The 27,119-nt window shown below is 48.6% G+C and overlaps 1 protein-coding gene across 1 annotated transcript in view; it reads left to right on the top strand.

Moving 5' to 3' along the window:
* Positions 1–27,101, top strand: part of TRIM71 (tripartite motif containing 71) — a 59,735-nt gene extending 32,634 nt beyond the window's left edge. Inside the window, exons 2-4 of the mRNA XM_010982059.3 lie at positions 11,840–12,007; positions 21,810–21,944; positions 25,546–27,101. Coding sequence (XP_010980361.3) covers positions 11,840–12,007; positions 21,810–21,944; positions 25,546–26,997 — 1,755 coding nt within the window. The 3' untranslated portion in view covers positions 26,998–27,101. The remainder of the gene's footprint in view (positions 1–11,839; positions 12,008–21,809; positions 21,945–25,545) is intronic.
* The last annotated feature ends 18 nt before the right edge of the window (positions 27,102–27,119 follow it).

Here is a 27,119-nt window from a genome sequence, read left to right on the forward strand (position 1 = left end):
GGATGAAGTGGGATTTCTAAGGAAGCTCCATATCTGAGGGTTGAAATTATTTCTCCTCATCGTCATTTTCTCCCTAGACCATTCATTCATTCATGCACGGTGAGTGATCTGGGGAACTCTGGCTTCTAAACTTTGACTCCAGTGGTTTTACTGGCAGTGTTAGCATTGATCTGTTTCCAGAGTGTACCTTATTTTACCCGTTACTTGGCATTCCCCTGACTGAAATCCTGCTGGCCTGGGTGTTGGGGTTCTCCGACTCCTTGCCAATTCCTGCTGTAGTTAATGCTTCTTTGAAACCACAGTTGTTAAGAGCTGGGTGCACCAGTGGGAAGCGGGATGGGTGAGCTCCAAGGCGCCAGCACCTCATTGCTGGTCTTAGTGGAGCCCAGCCACGGTTCCCATTCGCCTGTTTTGGCTGCTGAATTGATCCTTTGCAGCTGGAGGGCTCATCCCTGTTTGTGCCTTGTGCTTCCTGCCTCGGATGGGCCCTTCTTTCCCCAGGTGAGGTCACTGCAGACTGGAACACAGCTTTCCTGCCACCCAGCGCTTTCCCTGCTGGACCAGCTTCCTCTGGTTTGCCTAGGCTCCAATTCCTCCCCTTTGAGCTTGGTTTCTGCTCCCCTCCTTCTTCTTGCAAAAGGTCTTTAAATGTTAGTGGTGCTTCCTCTGAGTGAGGTGTCCTGCTTTGTTCATGTATCAGCTGGCCTCTTATTCCCACCCGACCCAGGTCAGTGGTCGGAGGAGGGAAGGGGAAACACACTCTGTAAACTGCCTGCACCCCAGAAACGGCCCCGGGCTCCTGTTCCTCCGTGTCTCCACGTGGATGACTCTTTAAAGCCGGCCTCCTAGCCTGGCCTGGCTCTGTTGCATTTGTGGGGGTGTCTGCGATTTTGATTCCTGTTTTTGGAGTTGAACGAGGGTGTGATTTTAAGTTAATTGCGTAATGAAGTGCTAACTTGAAAAGAGTTTTTAAAAAATCCATTTCTTGACAAGACTAAGGCTTTCCTTTTTCCCCCGGCAGCTGCTCCGAGCTCAGGTTTGAGGCCCCTCTGCTCTTGCTCACAGAGGAAGCTCCACTGATTCCTGAGTGTGTCTGCCCTCTGTTTAACACTTTCCTCCATGGGGCAGATTTTGTTTATTTTTAAATTTATTTTTATTGAAATATAATTGATTTACAAGTTTTAGGTGTACAGCAAATTGATTCAGTTATACATACACATATTCTTCAGTTCTCTTCCATTACAGGTTATTAGAGGGTATTAAATTTAGTTCCTTGTGCTATACAGTAGGTCCTTGTTTATTTTGTATATAGTAGTGTGTATCTGCTAATCCTAAACTTGTAATTTATCCCTCCCCTGCCCTTTCCCCTTTGGTAACGATGAGTTTGTTTTCTATGTTTGTGAATCTGTTTCTGTTTTCTAAGTAAGTTCATTTGTATCATTTTTTAAGATTCCACATATAAGTGATATCATATGTCTTCCTCTGCTCTGTACATGTATTATGTATGTGTGTGTGTATACACACACACACACACACCCCATACACAGCTTCTTTATCCAGTCATCTATTGATGGACATTTAGGTGGCTTCCATGTCTTGGCTACTGTAAATAGGGCTGCTATGAACATTAGGGTGCATATATCTTTTCAAATTGGAGTTTTCTCCCCATATATGCCCAGGAGTGGGATTGCTGGATCATTTCCCTATGGTTCTCCACAATGCCTGCACCAATTTGCATTCCCAACAACAGTGTCGGAGGGTTCCCTTTTCTCCACACCCTCTCCAGCATTTGTTGTTCATAGACTTTTCATTGATGGCCATTCTGACTGGTGTGAGGTGATACCTCATTGTAGTTTTAATTTGAATTTCTCTAATAATTAGGGACATTGAACATTCTTTTCTTTTGCCTATTGGCCTACTGTGTGTCTTTGGAGAAATGTCTGTGTAAGTCTTCTGGCCATTTTTTGATTGGGTTGTTTGGTTTTTTTGTTTGCTTGTTTTGATATTAAGCTGTATGAGCTGTTGGTCTATTTTGGAAATTAATCCCTTGTCAGTTGCTTCATTTGCAAATATTTTCTCCATTCAGTAGGTTGTCTTTTAGTTTTGTTTATGGTTTTCTTTTCTGTGCAAAAGCTTTTACGTTTAATTAGGTTGATGGGGCAGTTTTGAGGAGTGCCTCAGAAAAAGCCTTGGCCTGGAACTTGGAGTCAGGCCCCACACTGCAGACACACAGGAGTCCTTGCCAAGGAGCGTCACTGGCTGGCGTTGAGAGAATTCACAGAGGCCATCTACTGCTCCCTTGATTGGTCCTATTCCTCATGTAAATAATCCCTGCCTGTGAACAACTCCGGATTCAAACAAGATTCCTGCAGCAGTAAATACTTGGTTAACCTCTTGATTTGGAGGCAGTGCTCAGTAAGGTTAGCCCGCTCTTAAAATTGTCACCGGATGCGAGAGTGTAACCTGGGGCCATCTGGAAGGCTAGAGTTGACCTGTCTTGCCCAAAGCGGTGGACAACATTAATGTAGGTGCCCAGCCACTCAAGGTAATAGAACTTGCTGAACTGGGGAGAGAAAGGAACATTTTTATTGGGTTGGAGGGATAAAATATGGCCAGTAATATTTTTAAACTTTTCTGTGATTAATTTTATACTTGAGTATTTCTGCTTCCTTCTGGAGACAGTTTTCTGTAGGTGATAAGTGCCTTCCCTTGCTTTAAGTCCACCTGACCATGTGATTGCAGCCACACTGGCCATTGAGACCTCTTTTGCTACTTTGGGGGCGTGAAAGATTTCAGGTGCACAGTGTCACCCACTGTTTAAGAGGTGAGGACTGAGTTACATGGCCACCTACAGAGTCTGGTCCTTTTTTAAAGTTGGCCTGTAAGTGTCACCAACTTTTGTCTAGAAACCAGCAGATTAAAACTGGGTCTTGCTTTTGCAACCTTGGAGGCGACAGGAAAACTGTGTATCTGTGTCAAAATCTGTCCTTTCATGGCTGGTTTAAAAATCTACAATTTACGTGGGCAGTGATCTGAGTGTTGGAACAAATCTCTTTTATTTGCTGCGGGAAGCTGCCTGGGCCACTCATTAGTACATCCGAGGTCAGATGCACGCCGCGGCGGCCGCTGGGACACTAATGATTTCATACGGCTTTGTGTGACCACTGGCCGCCTGTGGTGCTGTAAATCGGACTCGGGGTTCTAATTTTATCCAAACCTCCAGGGAGTTAGTCCGACTTGCCTCTTGTGAGATTGAACTTAAGATAATATTTATAGTGGAGGACACAGGAAAAATAATGCCTAATGGGAACATTGTGGGAAGAATGGTAGCAACCTATTAGAAGTAAATTACGTGGGGCCTTTGGAGGAACTCATTTATGGGCTCAGCGAGTATTTATTAGGTCTTTAGCGATGAAGAACCTGGCCAGGGCTAGGCTGCAAGCTTCACCCCACCAACACCAGGTGGTAGGTGGGAGGGCTTCCCCTCAGTGATTATTTTTAAGGTATAATTTACATAAACAAGTATACATTTTTACAGTTATATACATCTGTGTACCCACTCCTTCCACCAAAGTAATAGAACATATCCATCACTCCAGAGTATTTCTCTTTCAGTTCCCCCCAGTCATACCTGTTCTCGCCTGAAATTTTTTCACTAAAATTTTTTATTAATTTACTTACTTATTATTGAAGTATACTCAGTTTACACTGTTAATTTCTGGTGTACAGCATAGTGATTCAGTTGTACATATGTATATATATTCCTTTCTATATTCTTTTTCATTATAGGCTGTTACAAGGTACTGAATATAGTTCCCTGTGCTACACAGTAGTCATCGCAACTTGTTTAATTTTTTTAACCTTAGTTTTGCCTTAATATAAATGGACGTATGCAGGATATGCTTTCTTGATTCTCAGATTTTTCCATCAAGCATCTGAGTGATTGCCCAAATCAGTAATTGATCTTCATCACTAAAAATAGTCTGTTGTGTGGATGGATATACCTGTGTCTTTGTTGATAGGGAAGTTTTACTTATATTTTTGAACTGAAAAAAAATTTTTGTTTTAAATTTAAGTAAACAAGTTAATTTGCTAAAAACTGCTTGGTAGGCAGTGATCCAAAACACAGTTCTGGCATGTTCCAAAGTGTCACTCTGTGTCAGGTAACCTGGGTCTGTTGGAGGGAACCCCCAGCACAGGTGAGTCACTTGCTGCTGTTAGGACCCTCTGTCACTGTGGGCCGGTGTCAAAGCCTTCCAGACGGAAGTGACATCAGTCACCCCAGGCTGTGGGCAGAACCTGCTGGCCTCAGGGGTTGTGGTGGCCATGAATGTGCTTCAAGCTGTGTGTGTTGGCAGAGATCACAGGACTCCAGCCTGAAAATCAGGAGACCATGCAGAGTCCAGAGCAGGAAGGAGCTGGTGCAGGTTGGGCCCCCTGGAGGCTGGGGGAGTTTAGATGGAGAACTGGTTTGTCAGCAGCCCCGGGGGTGGGCGTCGGGGTGGGGGTGGGGCGTGAGGCAAGGGAGGAAGCAGGAGGGATGCAGGTGCCCGAGGAGGCTCAGTGATGCCAGCAGCTGCCGGCCGGGGCTGGTGGCAGGAGGACGCTCCGGGTACCAGAAGGGAGTGGACAGAGGCATAGCTGTGTCCCCCTCTGGCTTGTATGTCGAGTCCCCGTGTGTGTTGTCCCGCGCTGAGTGTTTTGTGACTTCGCGATTAAACTTCTATAGGTTACATGTTTCTTTGTGGGGTTTCACATGGCCGTGGGAAATGCTAACAGTAGCTCAGTCTTCTGCCAGCCGTTTTCCTACCCACGTCGTCACCTCGATATCTGGGCTTATTTATATACAGCTCAGTTGGAGGATTTCTTCTGCCCTGAAAAACTAACTGCAGCCCCCACCCCACCCCATCCCCCTTAGGGCCAGGATCCCAGAAAAACACACACCTGGGTTATATGTCCTTTCTTGCCTCCTAAAGGCCCTTTGGACTCAGATGTACTGCCTCAACCTAAGTTTTAGAGGGGAGCTGTGGTAAGAAGTATTGGTACAGCTGTTTTGTCTGTGACTCTGGCACAGCTGGTGGACAGAGCCGTGTGCTGTGCTGGCCAGGGTGTCCCTGTTCTCTGGTGCCAGAGGGGAAATGGTTTTCTTCCAGGGTGAACTCATTTTCGTACTTTCAAATCTGACAGTTCTGTGAGCACCCCTCCCTCCCCACGTTGAGTTACTTCTCCTTTTTACCAAATCCGCAGGTAAGGTCTGTCGAATTTAAAACTTTGGAACACATCTTACTCTTCTAATTATCTGTGCCTTTTTATAAAACCATCTGTGCCTTTCCATAAAACCCATGGTTCTGCTTTTTGCATGTATTTATACTAAAAACTGCGTACTCAGAGAGGGTTCTTCCTGGGGGAATGGACGGTGTATTTGAGGGCCCTGAGTCATGGAATATAAAGTACGAAATATAAATATTGCTGGTATATAAAGTGGGGACCTGGTGCACCCGGCTCTGGGGTGTTGGGACCCCGTCCCACAAGCAGGGGGGCAGGTGATGGGGGAAGGGGAGCCTCAAGGAAGCCTCGTGGCTTGGGATGCCAGAGGAGCTGGGTCTCGCTAGGTGTAGCTGGCGGTTGGTCGGCGTAGGGAAAAGGAGCAGCAGTGGTCATTTAGGAGTGTGAAAATTTTCTTCCAGAAAATAGCAGAGGGGTCACGATGTGGCTTTAGAGTGGCGCAGAAATCACAGGTGAGCAACACGTGATCGCAGAACTGTGCTTCTCTTTGGCACTGGCGACCACACTGGCTCTGAAGGTGTCGTTGGAGCCAGTGGCGTTCCTGCTTCCAACCCTTCCTTTTTGGATTGGCCTTGTCCACAGGAGCTGACAAATTGGGTCTAGAGCTGCTCTGACCCCACGTGGGCTCTTGTGTGTACCCTCACCCCCTCCACCTCAGGGTCTCAGCTCTTCCCATTGCTCGTTTAGCCAATGATGAGCCTGACTCGGCTCCCTGGCCCGACAGGTTCACATCCAGTCTCTTAGTCCAGCTCTTGGGATCAGGTGTGCCTCGACACCCAGAATTTCTGATTTTGGGAACTGGATAGTATGAAACAGCACCACAAAATAATGAATATTAGCCTTCTGTTTCTTCAGTGAAATATATGAAAACTCACACTAGATGGTATAGATTAAAATTAGGAATCATTTCCATGCCAGTTCAGGTTTGCTGCTAACTATGTAAAAAGTTCTGGTTTCCAGCTTCTGCTGGACTTGAGGATCGCAGGAGGGCTTCTGGGCTTGTCTGCGGCTCCCCCGTGTTTGTTTCACTGGATGTTTGAAAGACCCTCTGGGACTGTTTATCCTCAACACCCTTCAGCCTGTACGTTGCCTGAGACCCCTTGCACTGTCCCCCTGGAGTCGTCCCCCAAGCAGCCTCACTTGTCCCCAGCCTTTTGTGTTTGGGAGAATCTCCTAGCGGCCACTTCTGAGGACACAAAGCACAAGCCTTCCTTTCTTGCTGCTCCTCTGCTCTGGGCTTCTTTCAGTCTCAGCCTCCACCTTCCCCCCCTTCCCAGCCCAGCAGAGTGGACCTCAACTCCCAGTCCCCCGTTGTCTCCCTGGTGTCCCTGAGCTGGCCTCACTGTGTATGTTCGGTCTTGTTGGGAACAGAAACTGGCACTTGACAACCTTGGTTCCTCACAGAGATGGAGGTTGACCTGACTTCAAGTTATTAAATTAAAAAAGCCTTCCTGTCCACACTTGTGAGTAGATTTTTTTTCCTTCTCCTAGGGCAAATGGTATAGCAGTTGAATATATTAGCACGTTGAAAATTCTGGGCTTTATAAAGACCCATATAAAGAATATTCACTGCAGGGGGAACATATAGCTCAGTGGTAGAGTGCATGCTTAGCATGCACGAGGTCCTGGGATCAATCCCCAGTACCTCCTCTAATAAATAAATAAACCTAATTACTCCCCCCACGCCAAATATTCACTGCAGCATTGCTTGTGGTTTTTCAAAAACTGGGAAACAGGGTAAAATCCTATCAGCAGGTACTAATTAAATAAGTTGTACATTGACAGACACACCACATAACCATTCATAAAACACCCAGTGGACCCAGAACATTCTCCAAGTTAATATAGTTAAGTGAAAAAAGTCTAGCATAGCACTCTCCTATTTGCATCTTTAAAAAACAATTCATGTTTGCATAGAATAGAGCATCATTTTGAGTGATTAGGTTAAAAAAGTTAGAAACAACTGAATGAGAAATTGGGGGAGATTCGAAAAAAACTGTTTGCATCTGTGTGTGTTTTTTTGCATTGAAAATGCATATGTGTTCCTTGTCTAAGTTTTTAAAAAGATTTCCAGACCCCTTTACTCCCCAAAGAGGTCATTTGTCCTCAGCGGGGCTCTGCTGTCCTGAGCTGGTACTGACGGTGTAAGGAGGGGCCAGATTCCTTTCTTTGCTCTCTTCCCAGGCGCCCGAGGCCACAGCACGTGGCCCAGGATGCAGAAAGGCTTCTTCTGCGGGTTTAAGAGCTCCCGACATTCAGTGTGCTTTCCCTAAATCGAGTAAAGCTTGGTTTTTTGCTTTTTTGTTTTTATTTTTAATTTTTGGGGGGGAGGTAGGTAATTAGGTTTATTTATTAACTTTTTTCCTTTTTCAGCTTTATTATGTATAATTATTACAGTTCAGCTGCACATACACATTATATTGCATGTAAATACATATATACAGTATACTGCACGTTTTTTTTAGTTTACATATATGTACCAATTATTGTTTCTAAGAACAGATTAGATCTTTAGCTTTTTAAACTTACATAGTAATGGAGGCGCTGGGGGTTGAGCCCAGGACCTCGTGCATGCTAAGCATGGGCTCTACCACTGAGCTGTACCCTCCTCCCCGCCTCTAAAGCTTGGTTTGATGTTGTTGACTAGACTTAGTTTCAGGGCTGGGCTTCACTCCTTGTACCATTTGTAAGTAGGAGAGCCTGCTGAGTGGCAGGGACAGATAAGGCTTCTGCTTGTCACCAGCCCTCCTCCACTTCAGTCTGTGGTGGAGACACAGAAACCCTCCCAGGCAGGTGGACAACCCTTCTGTCTAGGCCTGAGCTTGTGGGAAGCTAGACGTCCCCCGTCAAAGACATCGCAAAAAATACGTTTATCAGCGACTCATATTTATTATTTCAGTGGGGGCATCTTGACAGTGAGAGGCCGCCTCCACCCTTTCTCTGCACACCTCTCACTGGTGCGGGTAGTTGTATTTTAACCTGGTGCTCCAATAGGACTTGGGGGCGGGTGGGGTGTTCCTTGTTGGATCACACGTGGTATAAAAAAGTAGATTCTGGGAATGCGCGTGCGCACGCAGACACGCGCAGTTTTTCATTAACAAAGCAATTCACACACTGGCTAAGGTAAACCTGCCTGCTTGGTATTTTTATTTATTTATTTACTTATTTCTGAAACCTTCCCCCTTCCTCTCCTGCTGAGCCCACATTCCTGGGTCTTTGTCTCCGCCTGGTATTTTAGAAATTTTGGGAGAGGAAGGCAGTGGGTGGGGCATTCTGGAAGCTGGGGGCAGGGAAGAGGGTGGTCACTTGCAAGGTCAGAGGTCGAGCCTGCTCCATTCAGCTGGGGCAGCCAGATTGTCGCCATGTGGGGGGGAGGGGGCGTGTCCGAGCATCTGCCCGGGAAGCCCCAGACCGGCTGCTCCAGGCCCTGGAATTCCTGCCACCGGAGCACTGCTCCTGCCCCCGCCCCCGCCCCCTTCCCGGAGCTGCATTGCAGGGCCTCTGCCTCATTCCTGGCTGTGGACCCTCTGAGCAGCCCTCCAGTTTATTCTTATAAAATTGCCTTAAATAAGCTGCTTCAGAGAGAGTTGCACCCATATGCATCCTTGCCTGTTCATTGAGTTTCACAAGCCCTAAAATTGTAGGTTTTCGACTTTAGAAATTGAGATGTGGAGCTTCTAAATGGAGTGCAACATCTTCCCAAAGCTTTACTCCAGCATTTCACTAGCAAGTTCACAAAATGTGATGGCATTTTCAGGTTTAGACGATGTGTTCTTTAAAAAAAATCAATAGTCTGTTAATGAAAAGCACCACAGGGGCTCTGCTTTAACCCACCCAGAGTCTTGTATTATCCACTAGCTGGGTGCCCCCCACGCCCAGCCCCAGCCCCATCTCCGTGGTCCAGTTAGCCTGGAACTGCAGAAACGGGGGCACTTTCGAAAGTCACAGTGTGTTCTAGGCACTTAGAGCAGCATCAGTCCCGTGTGAGATGATGTCGGGCAGGATAACATCCCAGGACCCAGTTGCCCATTTGAGAGGATCTGGGCTCTCCAGGCTGGGCCTGGTGGGGCTGGGAACGCGGGCTTCGGGCATCCTGCGGCCACCCATCATGACCAGGATTTCTTCCCCAGCCTTTTCATCTGAAGAATCCTTTAAAACCTACCATTTGTAAGATAGCTCCCATGCACAGCATCATCCAGGCTCTGGATTTTGCAAACCCAAAGCCCAGAAAAATCGCCCCAATTCCTTGTAGTTGCACAACTGGCACCTGGAACTTGGCTTCTGGCTCAGCCCAGAATTAATAACTCAAAGCCGTAGCTTTCCAGTGTCCTCAAAGATAGGGTTCTTGGGATTTCCGGAGCGGAAGGAGTTTCCTGAGGTACCTTGTCAGACCCCCGTGTGTTCCACATGTGGGACTGAAGCCCAGACAGGTGACTGGATAGTGTATCCTGGCCAGGTAGTGCCCGGCTGGGGCTCGAGGTTCTTTCCTGCTCACGCCCTGCGCAGATGAGCCTTTACCATATCCATGAGCCCACAGACTGAGGATGCTAAACCCAGCACACAGCTGTCCCGAGAAAAGGTAAATCCTGAGAAGAGATAAAAAGGAGATGGCTTAGCTGTTTGGGAAGAGCAGGGAACATAGTGGTGGAAGATTTTCACACTTCACACGAGCCTAGTGATCCCTTTATTCCCGTGACAAATGGGGAGAGCAGAGGGGAGGAATGCGGTTGAGTTGTCGAAGGTGATGAGAGAATTGCTTTAGCACCACGTTGCAAAAAGTGTCCAGCAGTGTCCCCAGGTTCACCCACTTGAGCATTTTTCAATTAGTATCAAAGGCTAGCTTGAGAATTTTAGATTTATCACATCATAAAGATTAGGTGGTCTCTGGATGGTGGACCTTCTTCAAAAAGTGATTGGCCTTCAAGAAGGCAGTGTCTCCCATGGTTGCTGGACACGTACTTCATGGGACAAAAACAGCAGTAAAGGTTACAAACCTGATCACATTTCCTGCTATAAAATAGTGTCCATAAAACTTGCCATATCACAACCATTTTTTGGTATGGCACATTTATGTTCCTTCATTCATTCATTAAAAAAATTTATTATATTATTTTTAATTTTGGGGGGGGGGAGGAGGTACTGGGATGGAACCCAGGACCTTGTGCATGCTAAGCGTGCGTTCTACCACTGAGCTGTACCCTCCCTCCCCACCAGCCATTTCTTGAAAGTAGAAATGTGATAGCCTAAATCTTTCCTTTTTCCTATTTCTGGATCCCAGAGTTCCCCGAGAAGCAGCCTAAGCCTTGCTGGGTCACACCCGCTGCTTGCCTGACAGCCATTTGGGAGATCACTTCCTGTGGACACGCTCCACACCACGACTTTGGTTGGAATAAGATAACCTCTGGAGAATGAGTGAAGCAGACTTCTCACTCCTTGGGGCTTTCACTCGTGGGAAGTTTCTGGACCTCAGGGCCGCCTCCAGCCCTTGCTCCCTGCCACAGCATTCTGCTCCCAGAAGTGCCCTGAGTCTCAAGTCCGCCAGGTGCTCTGTGCTCTGGATGAGGTCTCCAGGGCCCCTGTGTTGGACCCAGCTCGTCGGAGTGCCCCGCCGTTGCTCCCCATGTGGCCTTACACACCTTCTATAGGGACTGAGCGCTTGTGTCTTTGAAAGACCCCTCTCCCCCCCTTTTCTTGGACAAGACTTCCCTGCCTGTTGCAAGTTGGCTGGCTTTCCCTCACCCCCAGGTGTACCAGAGGCAGATTGAAGCTCTGGTCTTGAAAGCAATCCAGCGGACATTTCCGGAGTGCCTGCCCTGTGGAGGGATATGCCGGGGCTGCCCAGTTTCTGGGCCAAGGAACAGTGACTCTTGGGAGCTCCTGACTTACCAGCAGAAGGAGGTGATGGCAAGCACGCTCTCCCTGCCCAGCATTCTGGGCCCCAGGGAAACACAGAGCATCACATAAAGCAGTCCCGTGGGCTCAGACTGCCTCCCAGGGTCAGCTCCTTGGAACAACTTGACAGGAAGAGGAAAGACAAGAAGCTGGCTGGCTTTCTTTCTGCCTTCGTTCCAGGAGCTTAGGCCCGCACCCTGCTTGAGTGCCTTGGGTGCAATCATCTAGATCCTTGATAGGGAGGGAGGGGCAGCAGGCTGTGCTGTGAGGGCCGTGAATCCTCGCCCCTAACCTGGCTTCACACACCAGAGGCTGGGGTGGCGAGGGAAGCTTTGCCGCCGCCAATCTGATACCAAGGAAACAGAATCTTGAAACTTCTGGGAGTAATTAATCTGAGATACAGGGAAATCTCTTATGCCAGGAGATTGTTTTGTTTCGTCTTTGCCTTTGAAGTGTCTCCATTACGGTTCTGAATGATACTGGAGTAGAATGAGGGAGTTGGTTGTTTTTTCTTATTGAGGAAGTGCTCACTGTTGACTGCAGGGCTGGTGCTCCCTGTGGGGTGTGCTTGTTTATGGCGGGGTTCCGGGAGCCAGAGTACTCAGTCAGCCTCCCTCCCCATCCTGCATCTCACTAACCCTGCTGCCTCTCTGGTCCCCAGGTGCTGCACCTGTACTGTGACACGTGCTCGGTGCCCATCTGCCGGGAGTGCACGGTGGGCCGGCACGGCGGCCACAGCTTTGTCTACCTCCAGGAGGCGCTGCAGGACTCACGGGCACTCACCATCCAGCTGCTGGCTGACGCCCAGCAGGGCCGCCAGGCCATCCAGGTCAGTCCCTCCCCACCCTTCACCTCCTCCCCTTCTTCTTTCTTGCACTCCCTTCCAGACATATATATATTCCATTGTCTGGAGCCACGGGACAGTGACCCACAGGGGTGCACGGAGACCTCCCCGCAGTCTTGTGAAGATGAGAGTGTTGTAGCCAGAGCTGCTGGCCACTCAGGGCTTGTTCCAGACACCTAGGCTGGACCCCCCTCATGTCAGCTGCCTGTTTTCCATCCGGTCCCCTCCCCAGATCCAAGTGGACATTAGCATGCTTCAGTCAGGACTACAGAAAGACGGGGCACTTCATGATTCTCAGACAGAGATCTTGCTGCTCAGATTTATTTATTTATAGGTAACAAATAAGTGAGCCTGGGAAATTTTATATAAGGGTCAGAGTCTCAAATGCTTTCCTGGGGTGTCAGTAAGGTCACATCCTCGTAATTTGGACCCTTGTTTCTGTTGACTCCCATCCCTTTGGGGTTAGGAGGGGACACGTGTAACTTTGGGGCACAGTGAAGTTCTCTTACAGAGGCAGGTAACAGTGTGGCTGAATTGATTTTGAGTCTTCTCTGATCCAGGTGACAAGATTTTAGGAAAACAAAAAATCATAGGTTGTTATCCTCGTCTTGTAGGATAAGCTTGAAAGTCAAGAAACATTGCTAATCCTCGAGCAGAAAGTGAGTAAGAAACTGCTTAGTATGAGCATTAGAATATGTGAATTATTTTAAAAAAAAGACCTTTTTTGGGAAATGCTACAGAATTGATCATGTGCTCTAAAGGACGGGGCAGAAAGATGGTTTAGGATTTTCATAAGTTTCTGTCAGATTCCTGTGCATGATATTGAAGTAATCTTTCTGATGAGTCAGATTATCTGGTAGTCATGTTATAAAATAGGAAGTTTGAGGGTCTGTATTTCTGGGATGACTTAGTCTGTCATACTTAGGCCGCAGTGCTGGCCTTTCTGTTCTCTTTCTGTGACTCTGTCCCTGTGGATGAAATAAGTGGTTTGTGGCTTTGTTTTTATGCCACTGCAGTTAGGACCTTGTCGGACGCCTTCCTTTCTGGTGTTGGCATCACCTGGGAGGGAAAAGATCTGCTGGTGTTTAGGTCCCACCCCCTAGACGGTGGTATAATCTTTCTGACCTCTTCCTGTCCTTGGGGACAGAACACTGGAGGGGGTCTTGAAACATGATTGAGAGAATTCCTGGTACTCCCTGTGCTTTGTGGGGTCAGCCACTCTGGAGTGAAAAGTGAGTGAGTTGTTAGTGATTTGCCAAAGGCTGAAGGGGAGATCTGTGGTTAAAGTCAGGAAATTGCAGGGAAGTGGAAATTTGGGCTTCTCGTGGAGAGAAGTAGAGGGTTGGAAGATTTTGTCTGCCACGTTCCACTTTCTGAAACTAGTGCAGGTTAGCTGAGCGTCTGCCGCGGGGGTAGTGAAAGGACCCTAGGAGTGAAATTCAGGTGTTAGTTGCTGCTACTGTGCCTGCTGCTGCTGGAAATACTGGATCCCGGGGGGTTTTGTGTAGAGGAGCCAGGTGACAGGTGGGTTCTTGGGGGAGAGGGAGGTGGGAGGCTCGGTATGTTAGTAATCTCTACACCTACACCCAGGTACATCAACTGCATAGGTTGTGAATTATCTTCCTAGAAAGTTCTTGTGACCATGCTGCGTGTGTGTGTGTGTGTGTACGTGTATGTACACCCTTTCATGGCTCTTGGTTATAAGTGTCGAAAATCTACATTCAACCAGTCATCTGAAGATTGGTGTATGATTGGTCACCCATTTCTATCTGAAAGTTCTTAACGTGTTCTCAATGATTGACTATTCCTAGAAGACTCTGGGGGCCACTGAACACAGAGCATCAGGGTTCGTTCCTTTTAAAAGAGAAGTCCTCGGGTGTTGGTACAAAGCACTCTTCCCTCTGAATTAACTCTGATGCTGGCTCACGCCTGTAGGGGCAGGAAGGTGAGGACTGAGGACAAGTTAGCTTTGCTGAAAAACCACTTGCCAAAATGTCCATTTGTTCCCACGTGAGCTCTGTCCACAAAGTCAGAAGAATGGTGTGACCGTTTTCATTATAAACAAATGTTTTGCCCCCAGGTTCCTCATCGGGGTGGGGACAGTCAGTTGTGTGTCCCTGAGGCTGGAGGGTGGTGAGAGTGAGGGGCGGGGGTGTCCTGTGTGTGTTCAGCAAATAACAGAGCTTTTGCTCTTTCCCAAGGGGAGAGCAGTGTTCTGAGAGCTTTTGTAGGCATCAGTCTCGGGGACTAATCCAAAAGTCATCTTAATTAAAAGTACACCTGGAGGGAGGACACAGGAAGAGCAGCCACTGTGTAGCTCAGGCTGTGTATTCATTTATTTATACAAGGAGGTTATTTGGATTTGTGTGAATATACAGGTGTTTTCTCCTTTGTTGGTTACTAAGCATAGGAAAGGATGATAGCCACTGAAATTTTGAGATGTGCCTCAGAGGCTAAAGGAGTGACCTGGAAATGCCAGAAGAGAACAGTGGTCTGGCTGCACGGTGCTTCACTGCTTCTTGGTGCAGTTGGTCAAATGTTAAGTGAGGTAGATGGGCCAACCACGTGATTTTTATGTTGTCACTTAATAGCACTTATATTAAGGAGTATAGCAAAGGCGGTGTGAAGACTGTCTTCTGTTCTTGATGTGAACATTGGAGAAGGAAGGATGCCATCAGCTTCCGTACAGTCTGGGGGGGGTGGTAATGTTTCTTGAAAACAGACATATTACACCCCTCCTCTTTTTTTTTAATTGAAAAAAAGGAAACCACTTAATCCACCCAAAGCAAAAGACACAATGATCCTGGTCACAGGGTATGGAGAGATGTTGTCTTTCACAGAGAACACTGAAACGGCAAGTTTGACCTGGAAGTCCTTTGTCTAAGAAACTGTCCTAGGTTTGTTCTTTGTTCGTTTGCTCTTGGTCATATTGATGTATGAAGTGTGTCATTTTGGAACTTTTAAAAGCTACTAATTTGTCATGGCAAATTGACAGATCCAAGAAATAAAGCCTCTTTCTAGAATATCTACTTTATTTTGCTAATAACTCTTAAGAGAAAATTAAGATACCAAACCAAAGTGTGATGAAAGAGGGAGACGGAATAGATTGAAATTAGCACAGCAATACCAAAGAGAAGCCCTAGCTGGGTTAAAGGGCTACATGGAGTCGGGGAGCATTTTAAAAAAAACCCCAGGGACTCTAAAATGGAAAATGGAGTTTGGATAATCCTTTGAAGCTCCTGCACCATTATGTATGGTCACCAGTGTGAGTTTAGGATTTTTTTTTAAGCCATGCACTTTTAGAAATAGTTTGCATTAAAAACACACACAGAGGGGGAGACTATGCTCAGTGGTAGAGTGCGTGCTTAGCATGCATCAGGTCCTGGGGTCGATTCCTAGCACCTCCACTGGGGGGAAAACCCGTAATAATAAACCAATAAATAAATAGACCTAATGACCACCCCCTAAGTAAAGAAATAAATAAATCTATCTACCTCTCTCTCTCCCTCTCTCACACACACACATCATGTTAAGTAAAAGGAGCAAACTGAAGTTGATTCAAGAAAAATTATGCAGAACCCAGAAAATAACACACAGAAAAATTGTAGGGGGAGGAAGTAGAAATTGACCAAAATATTAATAGTAGTGTTTTCTCAGTTGTGCTGGGAGTGAGGCAGAGGTTTTTCAGCTTTATTGAGGAAAACTGGTCCACAGTAAACGGCACGTTTTTGTGTTGCATAACATACGTTTGGCATGGGTTTCAACCAAGAACACATCACCACAGGCAAGACTGTGAACGTGTCCATCACCTCCAAAAAGGTTCCTTATCCTTAGGGTAATCCTTCCCTCTGCCCGTGTTCCCAACTAATTGCTCACCTGCTTTCTGCGCCGTAGATTAAGGTTTGGTTTTGTTTGTGTGTGTTTTTTTAAATCAGTTAGGAAAGGAACTTAGCAATGAGAAACTGGCCTTCACTCTGCTCCCCAAAAGCAGTGGTTTAAATACTCAAGGTTTTAATCCCTCCTATTAAAAAAATAGTCTGGGGATACAAACAGTTATTGGACAATTCTTCAGCTTTATCCCACCATTTGTAAGTATTGACATTCATCCCTGTGGCCCAAAATGGCTGCAGGAACTCAAGCCATCACATTCTTAGGTTCTGGACAGTTGAAAGGAAGGGGGCATACACCTACCTTTTAGAGGTTTCCCAGAAGTTCTGCATAACATTTCTTCTATCTTTTGGCCAACACCCATGACAACATCAGTTGCAAGGGAGTTTTCATCCCAGCTCCCTATAGACTTAGATAAGATGGAGTTTTTGTTAACTTTTGCTCTGATGTTACTAGTAAATCAGTGCTAGTAGTAAAGATGAAATGGATGTTGTGAGCAATCAGCTATCTTTGCCCTACCCTCTTCCTGATTTCCTTTATTGCATGTAAGTTGTCTGCCTCGTTACAAAAGTAAACATTGGCCCCAAAATGAGGAGAACCAAACTTAAATGCTAAGCATAATTATTTTGAAGGGTACAGGTGAAATTGTAAGTTAACTAGACTTCCTGGATTACCTTGGTCCCTGACTTCTGGTTTTGTTTGATCATTTTGACACTGAGTAGCCTGCAGACAGTCCTTGCCGGGGGACATATGATTGGGAGCTCCCTTTGGACCAAATGAGAGCTTGAACACATCCCTAAAAGTAAAGGATACTAGCAGCCACGTCTGCAGGTAAATTTAAGTCCTTTAAATGAGTTATCAGTGGCATTTTACAGTATATCCGGACCCAGTACCACTGGGAGTTTGGGTATTTTAATTTCCACTTACTGGCTTTTGTTCAGAAAAAAACCTTTTCAGGAACTCATTCCCTTTCTTCAGCCAAGGACGTTTGTGTCTTAGCTTCTCCTCTGTAGTCAGAGATAATATACACTCACTAGAGACTCAGCAGAGATGTTTCTGCCTTTCTTCAGCCACTCGGGACCCGGAATCACACCACTGATCCAAGTTGATGTGTTTGTGTGGGTGTCAAAGGCTTGAGACTTGTATTGGCTCCTCTCCTGTAGTACATCCTGCATGCAAGTCACCTTCTGTTGGATTTTCCTCCAGTCCCGATAGCCTCATCTACTGGTTTGCAAGATTAGTTTGTGTATAAGCTTTCCAATAAATCATTCCTGGATGGGATCAGTATACATATAAAAGGCCTACCCCCCCCCACTCCCCCCCACCCCTGTCCGCCGCACAACTGACGATCTTGTTTTTTATCCAGTATTAAATTACAAGTGTCAGCTGTACAGTTGACTGTGAACCACAGTTCCTAAGTTAGGACTCTGAGAAACTCATAATTTGTCTACATTTAACTTGAGAGTCTCAGTTCTCCGGGGGAAAAAAAAAAACACCCAGAAGTAAATCCTTTAATTAATTCTAGATCATCTTGTGAAGAGAATTTACCCTGATGAGGGTCTTGAGTTGCCCGCAACAAAGACAGTGTGGAGAATGTCTATGGTGTACCTTATCGGTCTTCCTGGGACAGCCACTCATTTTTGTTGCTTTTTAGAACATCCTTTTACCTTCCTGAAAGTACAACAGTTTGGTCACTGATGTAAGGAGAGGAGTTCATAAAGGTGCACTGATTCCCTGGGGATGTCCATGGTCTGCTCCATGCAAGGGAGCCTTGATTCTTTCTTTCCTCTTACTTTCATCACATTTAAGATGCCATTAATTGTAAGATACACATTTATTTTACATACAACTAACAAAGGGAAGAAGCCCACTGACAGTGTTAAGATGATCGTAAGTTCAAAGATCGTAAATGGGATGAACAGTCACATTTTAGAGTGAACTACAGTAATGCCCATATCTGGTATGGTGGCCTTTGAGTTTATGGGTGACACTTGCATCTTCTGTTATCTTCTATCTGGACACTTTCGATAGCTGTCATCAGGCCACCAGTGTTCTCCTAGCAGACGTCACTGATCGCTGTCTGCACTCCTCTCTATGAAACCCAGATCCGGCCTCAGACGCCTCCCCAGTGCTAAGTGGCCGTCACTCACCAGTCAGCTGGCATCACTGACTCGCCTGCCCAGATTGAGACTCTCAACCTTGGATGATTGAATCTGTTAACATTTAAAGATAACATTTTTTCTCAAGCCCCCTGCTGGTTGGATGATCCTCCCTTCTTCCTTCCCTTTTTCCTTTCTTCTACATTAAGTATGCGTTTCCATTTTAGGAGTTTCCCCAGCCCTTTTAACCCTCTGCCATTTCCCCCAACGCCATGCCTCATACACTCTTCAATTCAAACGTGAGATAAGGGGGACTTGCCGAGCAGGTCCTGGTCTGCACGTCTCAGGAATGTGGTGCCTGCCTGGGTTGTGCATGATTTGGAGGGGAACGTAGGATCCATTTTGTCCTGCACGTGGAGCTTTTATGACTCTAGGAACGGGGTGACTCAAAGGGCAGCCAGAGTTTTGCACCCCTTCTACCTATTTGGAAAATGGAAGAAATAACTTCTTGTCACAGAACTGGAGTTCCAAACCCAAGGGCCTGCTGGGGACCTGGGAGGAAACACAGGGAGCAGCCTGGCTGGGAGGCTGGTGGGACGGGGCGGGTGAGCAGGCGCTCCCAGTCCATGCACAGGACGTGGTCACTGCTCTCCATCCGGCCAGTTCTTGTCCTGCAGGAATGGGGGGTCCTGTTCTTTCCATATCTTCTGATTTAGGTGGAAGGTGAGTTAGATAACTAATAAGACATTAATATAAACAGAAGGCAGTTTGCGGCCTGGGCCTTCCTTTGAGGGACCGTTAAGGCATGTTACTGACAGAAGCTTGGTTGCCTCGGTTACATGTTGACTTGGACACCAGCTCTGTGCTAATGAAGAGCCAACACATCTGAAAAAAGGGTGAACCAGTAATTACCTCACCAACCTACCCTTTCCCGGTCATGCCCGTGATGCTGGGGCTGCAGACCACGTGTCCTGAAGTGCAGAGAAGGGACTTGTTCCTTCGTTTTCACTTCCTGTTCTTATCAGCAGCTCTTTTCCACCCTGGCAGCAGAAGTTGGCACCAAATTTCTAGCTTTCGCCACTCAGAATGAACTGGGCCTCCCTCCACCCAGTATCTCTGGGTCCTTGTAACCCCTACTTCCTTCTCCTTGTCCTCTGAGCCCAGGGGGTGGGAGCTGCCGACTGCAGTTTTTGTCTGCTTCATCCTCGGTGTGCACTTTGCCCTGGCAGTTCTCTGCTTCCTGTTTTAACCAGATTTCCTACGTTAAATTGTCTCTGTTTAAATGTCTAGTGAGGCTCCTCTTTTTCTGAATCAGTCCTGACTGACAGCCGGAGGCATTTGCAACCTACCAACCCCGCTGTGATGTCTGCTTACATGCATACTTACTGATTGGCCAGCCTGATTTTTTTTTACCTTGTGGGTGATTTGAGTATCTCCATCTACTTGACCTTGTTGGCTATGGTCTTGGTTTCCTGGGGCTGCTAGAACAAAGTCCCATAAACTGGGTGACTGAAGACAATAGGGTTTATTCTCAGAGTTATGGAGGATAGAAGTCCAAACTCAAGGTGTCCTCCTGGTGAAGGCGCTAGGAAAGACTCTTCCCTTCCTTCTTCCTGCCTAAGCTTGTACCTGTACCGCCCCCAGTGTCTGCCTCCTCCCTCACATGGCCCTGCGTGGATATCAGTCATTGGGTTTAGGACTCGCCCTACTCCAGTATGACCTCATCTTAACCAGTTACGTTTGCAAAGACCTTATTTCCAAGTAAGGTCACATTCTGAGATTTCAGGTGCAGCTGAATTTTGGGAGGACAGTATGTAACCCAGTGAAGTTACTTCGTGCTTTGGTAAACATGGTTCTAGCCATAGACATGAGTAAATACTAAACGTATACATTGTTCCTGTTACAGCCCCGTTGTAAGTACGGTAGACTTTGGTTTCCTATGTCCTGACACTTGGGACAGGAGAGTAAAGGGGGGGCGGAATCATGGGTAGGTGTCACTCTTTTCCAGTTTTAGGAAGGAAGGAAGTGGCATCTGAGCTGGATTTTGAAACTTTATGGTGAGCTTGGAAGAGAAAGGCATTCCAGGCCATGGAGAACCCGTGAGCCTCCCAGATCAGCCAAGTGCCAGCTCCCCTTGGCTCAGTGGACTCTGAGGCCTGACAGGGATTAGGGCAGAGGGGGCAGTGAGCAGTCAGCCGTGTCGGCTGTGTATGGTCTGGGGGCACTGCACTGTGGGTCTCCCAGACTGCGAGAGGATGGAAGGTGGTAAGTCAGGGGTCCCAGTTACGGATGACCCGACGAGTCACAGCTGATTCGCGGAAAGCACGTTCTGAACAATAAGGCTGGTCGTGTATTGTTGGATTGCATTTGAGTGAGATGCCCAGGCCGGGCAGATCTTAGAGAGGCAGAGTAGACTCGGGACGCCCCAGGGGAGAGCCGCGGAGGTGGAGAACGACTGCTTCCTGGGCGTGGAACGACTGCTTCCTGGGCGTGGAACGACTGCTTCCTGGGCGTGGAACTGTCCTCTGGTGTAAAGAAGTGTCCGTAGCTGGAGAAGGGTGATGACCGCTCCACGTGGAGTATGCCAGGCGTTGCTAGCGGGACGTTTTACGTTAAAAGTAAAAACGAAACAAGGTAGAAAGCGTGACTAGGCCCAGGTGCATGATGCTGCTTCTATGATGAGAGCTAAGTAGGATGAGGGGAAGGGATGGCTGAGCTTTTGGTGCAGGCGTTTAGTTTATCAGCTGAGCACTATCGTTAGGAACAGTATTTTATCCTGGGCCAGGTGCTGGACTCGGCTCTTCTCATATATTGTCCTCCACTTTTCTCACATTCACCCCAGATTTGTAGAGGGCCAGGAACTTGTCTGCGGCCTTAGAACTAGTAGGGGGTGGGGCTAGGACTTATCTGACTTCTGGGATGACCATCCGGCCTGGTTTGCCCAGGACTTTGCCAGTTTTGACATGTGTTCCTGTGCAGGTCAACCCAGAGCTGATTCCTGAGTCCCGGCAGGTTCCCAAGTCTTGAAGCTTCCCCGGGTCCCTCCTAATCTGGGACACCTGTTCTAAAACCTGTTGCACCCCAGCGGTCAGTTTGGAATCCCTGATTTAATACCTCAGTATCTCAAACAAATCCTTGTGGCTTTTCAAGACACATCATGTAATATGCATGAAAACACCAGTCCTTCTGTTGGGATTAATTTTTTATGGACAATAATACATCTGATTAAACTGGCTGCTTTACGAGGCCTGGTGGCACGGGGTCGGGGGGCGCAGGGCTGTGTAGATGGTCTCTGGCTGGCCACGGGCATGGTTTCTCAGGTGGGTCAGACACTGTTCCCAGTTTGCACTTGGCGTGGCCTCTGAGCTGGGCTGCAGCCTGGTGCGCACCCCCCCCCCCCCCGAGGGTCTCCCCCAGGTGGGGAGGAAGGCTGGATGGTCTGTGGGAAGTTGCTCGTGTGCCCAGAGTAGTCCATTTCACACCGGGTCCTCGCTCCTGGATTTGGGCAGGGACCCAGCTACACTGGTTTTCCCGTGTCGGAGCAGCTCTCAATAGTCCTGACTTTCACCGCAGAGGTGCCGTTTCCCCTGCAGGGACACCCAGCCCTTGCCAAGCAGCTCCTTCAGTTACAGTCAGACAGATGCCGTTCTCCCCCGAGAGGCCTGCTCTCTTTCCAAGGACGTGGGCCACCCGGTTCGGGGGCCCAGGGTGTTCACTTTCAGGGCTGGAAAAAAAGCAGACTTCAGCGTGGAGCGAAGGTCCTTCTCGTGTTGTGAGACTGACTGTTTTTGGTTTTCCAGCTGAGCATTGAGCAGGCCCAGACGGTGGCTGAGCAAGTGGAGATGAAGGCAAAGGTGGTACAGTCGGAGGTCAAGGCCGTGACTGCAAGACACAAGAAGGCCCTGGAGGAGCGGGAGTGTGAGCTGCTGTGGAAGGTAACGGGGCTGCCCCACCCGGGGCCCCCCTTAGCCGCTGCACGTCTTTTGGGTACCACACACCCTGGACCCCAGCTCTGAGTTTAGAACACTTGGTGGTCTTCCCCCACGTTTGTTGGCAGAGAGATGTAGGGGTCCGTGAACACTGCGGGTGCCCTCTGAACAGTAAAACAAACCAGAAGCCCTTCCAGAAGCAGTCGAGTCCCCGAGACTGGAAGGACGGAATCTCAGGTTTGTCCTGCACACACTCAAGGGGGCAGAAAGGAGGGAGCAGGGTTGAGATTATTGTCAGGACAGCAGACTGCTGGGCACACCCTTAGTTTGGTGTCCTGGCTGGTTGTGCTCCCTGACCCCTGTGGAAAACCAGCTTCCCCTCCTGGGGACGGGGAGCCTGGTGCCCTTCCTTTCTGCTAGAGTAGGGCTAGGCACTGAGCAGGCTGATGGGCTGTTTAGAGAAGATCAGCTGGAGAGATGAGTCGCCCCACCCACATCCCCATGTGTCATGGCCCCCTCTGACCTTCCATCCCCATTCAGGCACAAGAGAGGGACGTGCCCAGCCTGGGCCGGTACCTTGCCAGTTTCACCGTGATCACGTTCTCCAAACACCCAAATAAGACTATAAAAAGCTGATTAGAAAGGGTGCGCTTGGGTGCGTGGTGCTTGTTTGGTTCATGTAATCGATGTGATGGGGGAGGTGGCATCTCACTTTTCTGGAAGTGACCCTGGCCAGGCGCTGTGCCCTGGCCTGCGTGGGAATGCTGGCTGCATGGGCTTCTTCTGCGGTGCCTCTTCCTTTGAGTTAGTGCGCGCACAGTTGCCTTCCGACTCTCTGACCTCTCCAGGAATATGGCTCCTTTGCCCGTTGACAGAAGAGACGAGTCCTTGGATGGAAACAGTCCAAGATTTAATTCACATAAGTTATTCAAGCACCTCTGTGAGCCTGATGTGGTTTTCAGACACGCCGATGTCCCCATGCTCTGCGGGTCTCATGCCACCCACGAATGTTAATTATAACTGGAAGGGGCCCCCTTCTTGCAACCTGAGAGCTGTGTGATGAACTCTGCCACAGACTTGCTCTTCTGGGTTTGCTGATGAAAAGGCCTTTGTGTGCAGGGGCTTCTGCAGGTCTCACCTTCGTTCCCCTCCCTCCTGTGGGGCTGACTCCCAGCCTCTCTCTCAAGGCAGCTCTCTTTCAGGAGGAATAGGAAGCTCAAGGTGTTTTTGTTTGTTTGTTTTCTAATACCATAGGAGAAGCAAATCGGGAAGAAGAGTCAGTCTTTTCTTTGTGTAATAAACTTCTTCCCTTGCCTGAAAACTCATTCGTGGATAACTCTGAAATAAGCTTGCTCATTCTGGACACACCTCAGTCCCGTTTGTCTCTACTTTTTGCTGGGGTACCTCGCCACAGTCCTGTGGGAGTCCCCCTCTTCTCCTTCACTCATTCCTCATTTTTCTGCTCCTTCCCGCCTGTCTCTGCCTGGGCGCCTCCTTGTTATAAAACATTTTGTTTTCTTGCATTCCTGGTCATTGAAGATATCTGGGTGCCAGGTGACCAGTTTTAGGTATTGGGACAGACCTCTTCTTTCCTGTGGCTTATGCATTTCCGGTGGACATGGCTGCCTCTTGAGGAGAGGGTAGCTGTAAGCACTGAGTTGAGAGATCAGAACCAAAGCCCAGAGGTTTGGCCCAGTGCAAGGCCAAAGGACAAAGCTTCCTTTAACCTGTCCCCACATGGGCCTCTCTGCACACACGTGTCCTTCCAGAGTGGACGGATGAATAAGCATGAATGGGGTCAAAAATCACATCATCCACCCCCAAAGGGAAAGTCTGATTAAAATCTAGCCTTCCCAACAGTGGACACTTTATTCTAATAGAGACTTTCTGTGGCTTTCAGATCAGTCAAGCACTCAGAAGTCTTGGTCCTCTTTGCAAAACAGCACAGACCAGCTGGGCGACCTGTTTGTTCTCCTCATAAGGGAAATCACTTAGAGGGCTTTTAGTTATCTCATGCAAAAGAATGAAGAAATGGCTGTTTCATCAGTCAAACAAAAAACCCATATTCCCTAATAGTGTGGTTTGAGAGCCCCAGAGGCAGGTCCGAATCCATTTATCTGTCTTACAGCATTGTAGATTCAGAGGGCTCCTTAGGAAATAATCCAGGCTAATGGTTGCCAAAAAGTTGGTATCTCTGGCTCCCTGTTGAAGATTTCCAAAACCTGTGAGGAGAGAAAACAGTCAAGACAGGGGACATGGAAGGGGTGGGGGGTTGTCATCTTGAATTAGATCCTCACCGCATCCCTTTACTCTGCATCCACAGTCTTTCTCCCTCTCGTTGTGTGTGTACATGTGTGAAGGAGGGAGAGAGATTTTTCAAGAGACTTCAGGCTCTGTTGGAGTGCAGGACCAAACCCACTTGTCCCTGCCAACCCTGTCTCTACACCAGGCCTGTCATCACAGTGACTCACGCTATTTCTACTCTAATCGCCAGTACTCTGAAATTGTCCTGCAGCTTTTCTTTGCTTGCTTGCTTTGTGTCTGTCCCTTTATAAGCTCAGTGGGGCTTAGTCTTTCTTTTCTTTCTCTCTTTCTTTCTTTCTTTCTTTCTTTCTTTCTTTCTTTCTTTCTTTCTTTCTTTCTTCCTTCCTTTCTTCCTTTCTTCCTTCCTTTCTTCCTTTCTTCCTTCCTTTCTTCCTTTCTTCCTTTCTTCCTTTCTTCCTTTCTTCCTTTCTTCCTTTCTTCCTTTCTTCCTTTCTTCCTTCCTTCCTTCCTTCCTTCCTTCCTTCCTTCCTTCCTTCCCTCCTTTCTTCCTTTCTTTCTTTCTTTCTTTCTTTTCTTTCTTTTCTTTCTTTTCTTTCTTTTCCTTTTAAGTGGAGTTTCTGGGGATTGAACCCAGGACCTCGTGCATGCTAAGCATGTGCTCTACCACTGAGCTGTACCCTCCCTCTGGACTTGTATGTTTTCTACTGGCCGTGTGTACCTCCAGCGCCTGGCACAGACTAGGTGCCCAGGAAACATTTGTTATATGGCTGTTTTTAACTTTTCTTTTTGTGTAATTTCTAGTTTACAGAGAAGTTGTAGGAATAACAAGAGGACTCCATGTATCCTTTACCGAGATTCACCAGTGATTTACATCCTGCTCTGTTTTCATCATTTCCTCTCTCTCTGTATGTTTGTGATTTGAGAGTAAGTTGGCTTGTTGGAGATGCTGTCCCTTTTACACCTAAATACTTCAATTTCCTCTGAGCAAGGATGTTCTCTGACATAATCCCAGTTGATCAGAAACAGGAAGCTGAATCTTGATACAACACTAATATGTAATCTTCAGTTCAGAGTCACATTTCGTCAGCAGTGTTGGTAATAGCAGTCTCCCCAACCCAGGATCAGCCATTGTTGTTTCGTCACCGTCTCCTGTCATTGGGGACAGTCCTCTGCCTTCCTCTGCCTTTGAATTTGGCCATTTTTGGAGAGTGCAGACCCGTCATTTCTGCAGACTCTCCCTCAGTATGAGGCTTCCTCGTCGCTGGGGTCAGCTGATGTGCTACTTTCTGTCCTGATTCTAAGCCCCTGTGTCCTCTCTCCCGACTCTCACTTTTCCCTCCAGGTAGAGAAGATCCGCCAGGTGAAAGCCAAGTCTCTGTACCTGCAGGTGGAGAAGCTGCGGCAAAATCTCAGCAAGCTGGAGAGCACCATCAGCGCCGTCCAGCAGGTGCTGGAGGAGGGCCGGGCGCTGGACATCCTGCTGGCGCGCGACCGCATGCTGGCTCAGGTGCAGGAGCTCAAGACCGTACGCAGCCTCCTGCAGCCCCAGGAGGACGACCGGGTCATGTTCACGCCCCCCGACCAGGCGCTGTACCTTGCCATCAAGTCCTTTGGCTTCGTCAGCAGCGGGGCCTTCGCGCCGCTCACCAAGGCCACGGGTGACGGCCTCAAGCGCGCCCTCCAGGGAAAGGTGGCCTCCTTCACTGTCATCGGCTATGACCATGACGGGGAGCCTCGCCTCTCGGGCGGTGACCTCATGTCAGCCGTGGTCCTGGGCCCCGACGGCAACCTGTTTGGCGCCGAAGTGAGCGACCAGCAGAACGGGACATACGTGGTGAGCTACCGGCCCCAGCTGGAGGGTGAGCACCTGGTGTCGGTCACCCTGTGCAACCAGCACATCGAGAACAGCCCGTTCAAGGTGCTGGTCAAGTCTGGCCGCAGCTACGTGGGCATCGGGCTCCCAGGCCTGAGCTTCGGCAGCGAGGGCGACGGGGACGGCCGGCTATGCCGGCCGTGGGGCGTGAGCGTGGACAAGGAGGGCTACATCGTGGTGGCCGACCGCAGCAACAACCGCATCCAGGTGTTCAAGCCCTGCGGCGCCTTCCACCACAAGTTCGGCTCGCTGGGCTCCCGGCCCGGGCAGTTCGACCGGCCGGCCGGGGTGGCCTGTGACGCCTCCCGCAGGATCGTGGTGGCCGACAAGGACAATCATCGCATCCAGGTCTTCACCTTCGAGGGCCAGTTCCTCCTCAAGTTTGGCGAGAAGGGGACCAAGAACGGGCAGTTCAACTACCCCTGGGACGTGGCGGTCAGTTCCGAGGGCAAGATCCTCGTCTCCGACACCCGGAACCACCGCATCCAGCTCTTCGGGCCCGATGGGGTCTTCCTGAATAAGTACGGCTTCGAGGGGGCTCTCTGGAAGCACTTTGACTCCCCGCGGGGCGTGGCCTTCAACCACGAGGGCCACCTGGTGGTCACCGACTTCAACAACCACCGGCTCCTGGTCATCCACCCCGACTGCCAGTCGGCCCGCTTCCTGGGCTCGGAGGGCACCGGCAGCGGGCAGTTCCTGCGCCCGCAGGGCGTGGCCGTGGACCAGGAGGGGCGCATCATCGTGGCGGACTCCAGGAACCACCGGGTACAGATGTTCGAGTCCAACGGCAGCTTCCTGTGCAAGTTCGGCAGCCAGGGCAGCGGCTTCGGGCAGATGGACCGCCCCTCCGGCATCGCCGTCACGCCGGACGGGATGATCGTGGTGGTGGACTTCGGCAACAATCGGATCCTGGTCTTCTGATCACATCTCCTAGGCATCTGTGTTCGGGGTGTGCGGTGTCCGTCTCTCTCGCTCTCTCTTTCTGTCTTTATCTCTCCCCTCTTTTGAATTTCAAAGAAGAAACCGTCTCAGGGAAATTTCTT

This window comes from Camelus dromedarius, chromosome 17, assembly GCF_036321535.1.
Source record: "Camelus dromedarius isolate mCamDro1 chromosome 17, mCamDro1.pat, whole genome shotgun sequence".
In the NCBI taxonomy this organism is placed as follows: domain Eukaryota; kingdom Metazoa; phylum Chordata; class Mammalia; order Artiodactyla; family Camelidae; genus Camelus; species Camelus dromedarius.